At 37.5% G+C, this 6,000-nt stretch overlaps 1 protein-coding gene across 1 annotated transcript in view; it reads left to right on the forward strand.

Annotated features, from left to right (window-relative positions):
- TMTC2 (transmembrane O-mannosyltransferase targeting cadherins 2) overlaps positions 1–5,519 on the forward strand; it is a 429,922-nt gene extending 424,403 nt beyond the window's left edge. Inside the window, exon 12 of the mRNA XM_052641014.1 lies at positions 5,340–5,519. Coding sequence (XP_052496974.1) covers positions 5,340–5,519 — 180 coding nt within the window. The remainder of the gene's footprint in view (positions 1–5,339) is intronic.
- The last annotated feature ends 481 nt before the right edge of the window (positions 5,520–6,000 follow it).

The raw sequence follows: 6,000 nt of genomic DNA on the forward strand, positions 1-6,000 counted from the left end.
AAGCATGCCAATGGGACCAAGAAGGATTGATGTTGGAACTGAGGGGAATAAGATGTCTACTTTTGTCTCAGTCCATGTTACACTTTTTCTTCCAAAAGCCTGATAATCTTAAAAACTTTAAATTCCATAATTATTTATTAAATATTTGCCATGTACAAGACACAGTAAATATAAAGAGATCCTTTAATGTATGCAAAATACTTTTTTCATGAATATGTTTCTTAAAAGTTTATACCATTAATTTTTAAGCATCGTGATACAGTTACTGCTTCAGTAAATTAAATTGGGTAAGCAATTTCAGCTGAATCCAGTTCAACAGCAGTAGGCAACCTTCATGAAGTTAACATGTATAAATACTTGAAAAAGAGTAATAATCCATTAAAAACTTAAGACTGTGTAAACTCATTTAAGTTTGCAAATTCAGAAAGGAGGTTAAAGGTGGTTATCTTGAAAACATTCCCAAGATGTATAATGTATTAACTGAGTGATAGCTAGGTAAGGCTAACTTGAGACAGTTTTTCTTACGATTTATTTCATTCTTATAACAGTAAACATACAACTATATAGATAATTTCAGCAACACTTGGAGTGAAAATAGATATATAAAACTAGAGTGTTATCTCTGGTTTCATCTTTTTTGTAGCTTCCCTTGCCTATTGATTTATTTTCATAAAAAGGAAGGGGTGGGTTTTCAACTCTACAACATTTCAACCAAGTCCTTCTTTTCGTTTTTTTCTAGGAAAAGACTGTCCTCTGTTTAAAATTCTATATTTCAATCCTGTTCCCAGTAGAAAGATGAATTTCCAGTCCTAAATCCCCTTTTGATCTCACTATCCCTTCTCCATAGATAACTTTCCAAGAGTATGTAATAGGCAAGGCAAGGAAGATGACTTTGTTTTCCAACCCTGTGTGATCAGGATACCCTGTGAGTACAGCTGGGTTCCTTGGGAGCCTCAAGGGCTTTAGATTAGAATCAGACTTTCATAATTTTGCCTTTGCTCTACCCCACCCCAGTATACATCTATTATTTTAATTTTGCTTATTTTCTCCAGTGCTCAAGAAGCCAAAGACCACAGTAAAGTAACAATAAAAGCATAATTCCCTAGAGACTTGGAAAAGACGTCATTTGTTGCCTCAGTATGGCTCCTAGTCAACCCCTTTGATGTAAAGCATCTGTCCTCTTCAAGGAAACAAGAAAGATCTGGTTCTCCTTTCTAGTCTGTGAAGTAGGAGCTGGTGTCATTTGCTGTGATGAGTGCAAGCCCAATGTTCCTGAATTGCAAGCTGCCTGACTGCCTTGGTTAACATCCTGAACATTTCATTGGCTGTCTTTAATAAAGGAGGATGTGTGTGAGGGAAGACATCAGCAGTTGTGGTTGGGTTTCTGTTCCCCAGCCCATGAGTCACAGCTGGCGGAGAGCAGTGACACCACTGTGTAATCAGACATCCAGTCACCTGGACTTCTAGCCTTTCAGTTATACAGTGAGGTAGTCTTTAAAAGCGTTTAGAAAACTTGCTTGCTCTTCTTTGGTTATGAAAATTCTTCTCATTCCCTCTCCTTCTGTCTAACAATATTTAGTCATTTATGGCTTCTGTTAATAAAGTCTCTTTGGAACATTTAATCCCTAAAACAATTACATGGCCAAGAGAAGAATCCTACTTTATGAAAGGATAGAAATATGATCTGACATACTTTGTTCTGTAGGAACTTCATCCTTTTATAGGAAACTTCATCTCAGAAGACCTAAAAGGACATAATATAGAATCTGGAAATGATCTCTAGAACCGTACTTCTCCAATTTTAATAAGCATACAAAGCATCAGGGAGATCTTGTTGAAAAGTAGGTTCTGATTCAGTACATGCCACCTGAAATCCTGAGTTTCTGTCAAGCTCCCAGGTAATGCTGGTGCTTTCTGTAGCAAGGCTAGAAGACCTGAAAGCATTCAGTCCAGTGCACATCCACTAAGCTACCCTAGTCAGTGCTGTGGAAGTGACATATAACAGGTCTAAAAGGTAAAGCCCTTGTCTTCAAAGAGAGAAAACAACTGTGTAAGAAGAAAGTCTATATGTACTTTTATTTGTAAATTTTTAACAAAAACATGAACCTGTTTATCAAAATAATGGTTGACTATTAAAGTAGTTACCTAAAGCAGTGATGCTCATGTCACATGTGAGCACACCAGTGTATAAATTTCATCAGTTTCTGTTTACTCAAGTAAGAAGCTGTAGTGATGCTTTAAGCATTAAATATGACCATAGAATTTTTAAATTTTTTGAGAACTTTTAAAAACTCTATTAAAGTAGACATATTTAAACCAAAATGTCTCATCTGAACATAGAAATATATAACTGCTTAACAATATTCAATGATATTCTTAAGTATGCACGTTTTTAGTTTATTAGGATCTTTAGAGAACACAATGAGTATAAGTGAGCTTTCAAGAGATTGATTATCCCACATTAACTTCATAATGTCAATTTTTTATTACTTTTGCTTAATGAGTATTAGCATGGATAATGCAAAATTACAATTATTTCAAAACATCATTATAAATTAACATTCCAAACTTATTTTGATCACAGATTTAACTTCCTAGTTGTGTTTTCTTAGAAAATATTAATTTTTTTTCATCACGTGATAGCAGAAAGGTTACTTCGAAGTAGTCTAAGGACCCAAGGCCACAATTTAGTAACAATAATAGAGCCTGTTTATGTGACCTAGTATGTACTTCACCAGCTGTGTTCCCAGCTGGCTTTTCCAGGTTTAACCTAAGAAAGGCTTCAAACCTAGTATAGTCAGAGCCATTTCACAAATCCTCAGCGTTTGGACTCAGTGGTCATTTAGGCACATTGACAGATTCTGTTTGGTGTGTTTGAGATGATGAGTAGACAGAAAAGAGGAATTGACACTTTTACATGATCATATAATATCAACAGGCCTATGAAGCAGGTTCTGTTATCCCATTTCCAGAAGAAACTGAAGTCTCCACGCTCACTCTGCTTCAGGGGCATAATTGGCATTGGAACCTAGGCAGTGTGACTCTGTAACCTCTAAGTGTTTTTAATAATCCCCTTGAGTTGCAATTATAGTTAGGTACAGACTCTGATAATAAAGTAGTTCAAGAAATAACCACCACCCCACAGAGCCATCTGGTTTCTCTCAGCCCCATCACTGCACCTTTTCTATTTCTGGTTAGTTAAGAATGGCCTCCAACCATGGTTCTCCCTCCCTGTTTCCTTTCTTCCCACTCTGGATAGGAGGAAGTCTAAACATTTTATCTACTTTGCATATCCAGTAAGCCAGGCTGTGAACATTCTTCACCATCAATTTACTAGCTGTTTATTGACAGTTGTGCTAAGCTATGGGAGTGAACATAATTCAGAAATGTGTTGCAGCACCAAGAAACTCAGTATAATAATGTGTAGTGTGATAAAGTTCTTTTAGGAAGACAGAGTAGGTGGTGTTATTTTAGGTTCCCAATGCGGAGCTATTCACTGCACATGTAATTTAGAGCTATGTTTATTTGGCTTGGTGTTTAAAATTAGAAGTTGACCATCTGTATTTTTCTTGATAAGTGTGGAGTCATCCTGACCAAAAGGTTTTTGAAGGTCAGGAATAGTTTATATTTGCCACATTATTTTTGGAAAGGAAAAAGGATACAGAAAAGTTGGAAAATAGTGCCCAGAAGTTGACTTAAAAGAACTTTGGTATACATCCAGAGACATGTTAGGCAGCCATTGAAGTAGAAATTATAAAGTATGTGTAACAACATAAAAATCATAAACATGCATGATTTAGACCTCAAGCAAAATGAGAAAAGGTGAACTTGACATTTGTAGAGTGTTTATTATGTGCATGTACCATGCTATGTTTATTTCCTCACTTTATCTTTCTAACAACATAAAAAAAACTGATGTTATTTCAGTATTTCATAAATGGAAGAATTGGGGCACAGATATGTTAGGGGACCTCACCAAGGTCACAGCCGGTAGTTAGGTAAGAATTCAAATCCAGATCTCTTCAAATCCAAATCTGATCATCTTTTCCCAGTTGATTTACTCTGAGCTTCAACCATACCCACCCCCAGCATAGTTTTTGATTTAGAAGTAATTGTATTTACAGTAAAGAGTAGACAGAGTCATATGAATTCAGCTGAAAAAAATGCTTGCATTGTAAAAACACTAAATTGTAAAAATAATTGTGATTATTTTAGGCTGCATCATAGAGTTGCCAGGACAATTAATAGTTGACACCAGCTGTAACATGAAAACATAATCTTAGCATAAACAATTTTAGTTTTGTCTGATGTTTGAAGTATGCATTTATGTAACTGCCAAGATACTAACTGTACTTTGTTAGCTAGAAAGTTCCAGGGACAAGACAAGAACAGAAGAGCACTTACTCATAGAAAGCAAGCAAAGTGTTTTTTGTTGTTTTTTTTCCCCCTTTGAGAGGGTCTTGTTATTTATCATTAACTAATGTTTGAGAATTTGGGTATGGCAACCATTGTATTAAACTAGTACTGCTACTGTACGTGCTAAGTCACTTCAGCTGTGTCCAGTTCTTTGCGACCCTATGGACTGTAGCCCGCCAGACTCCTCTGTCCATGGGGATTCTCCAGGAAAGAATACTGGAGTGGGCTGCCATGGCCTCCTCCAGGAGATCGTCCCAACCCAGGGATCGGACCCATGTCTCTTAGGTCTCCTGCATTAGCAGGTGAGTTCTTTACCACTAGCGCCACCTGGGAAGCCATGCTACATACTGTGTTGCTCTATTTATTGTAAACATTGATCATTATAAGTTTAAATGGCAAAAGCTTTATCTCATTAAACTACTTGAGTTAAATTTAGAAAGGATTTTAGTGGTTGCATTTGAATTTTTTTCAGGGTTTTCACCCTAAAAAGGTCAGTAAAGGCACTATTTGTCACCTTTTCCCACTTAGTTCTTTTTTTTTTCTTTCTTGGCATTGAGTTGAAAAGTTCAATTCTTTCCATCAAAAATTGTATCCCTTTTAACCTTTTTTCTCATGAAAGGACAGTCTGACTAGGTTACTAGGTCTTCACATGTAACCTATACTTTCTCATTAAAGGAACAACTATTTCCCTAACTGCCTACTCTCTTTAAAGCATGAAGTACACAGCAGCTGTTTGAAAGCTTTTTTTTTTTTTTTCCTCTTCTTGGTATCCTTATCTATTGGTATAAATTGCTAAATTGCTTCCATAAAATGCCTCCAGACATAAGGGAATCATTTGCATAAATGGATGAAGATTTTTGTCTTCCATGAAGGAAAGCTTACCACGGTCTGTTAATCGTTTTCCTTCCTCTTTCTGGTTCCAGTATCCGGCTGCTCTGATGAACTTGGGAGCCATCCTGCACCTCAATGGCCGGCTCCAGAAGGCTGAGGCCAACTACCTGCGGGCACTACAGCTCAAGCCGGATGACATCATCACACAGTCCAATCTCCGAAAACTCTGGAACATCATGGAAAAGCAAGGCCTAAAGACTTCCAAGACCTGACACAGGAAAGCTGGACTGCACCCTCCTCCATACGTGAAACCCGGACTCATGAAGGAGCAGAGCTTCCCAGCAGTGCTATGACAAGAGCTAGTTCAGACTTGGAGACCAGGAGCAGAGGTCCCTGAGGCCACCGCCACTTCTGGGATTATCCACTTTGCTATGGACACAGCCATCGACACCAAAAAAGGGGTGAATGTTGGAAACTTCCTGAAGGATATAATCGTTACCCATAAAACTGTAAACCCAAGCACTTAACAGGATCTTTTGGCATTCTAAAAGGGGGAAGGGGTGTAAGTTTCAAATGTGGTTCATTTATGAAAGCTAATTTAGAAATTATACTGTTCCTTAAACACTGTGAGAGAAAGTTAAGGGTGTCTTTTCAACCATGGTAAACCATTAAGGTCAAGTTCATGGGCGGTGATTCAAGTGTGGTGTGAATTCTGGTGAGCTGGCCATTTGTCTTAACGTTGCTGCCTTCCCT

The sequence above is a fragment of the Budorcas taxicolor genome, chromosome 5, assembly GCF_023091745.1.
Source record: "Budorcas taxicolor isolate Tak-1 chromosome 5, Takin1.1, whole genome shotgun sequence".
Classification (NCBI taxonomy): Eukaryota; Metazoa; Chordata; class Mammalia; order Artiodactyla; family Bovidae; genus Budorcas; species Budorcas taxicolor.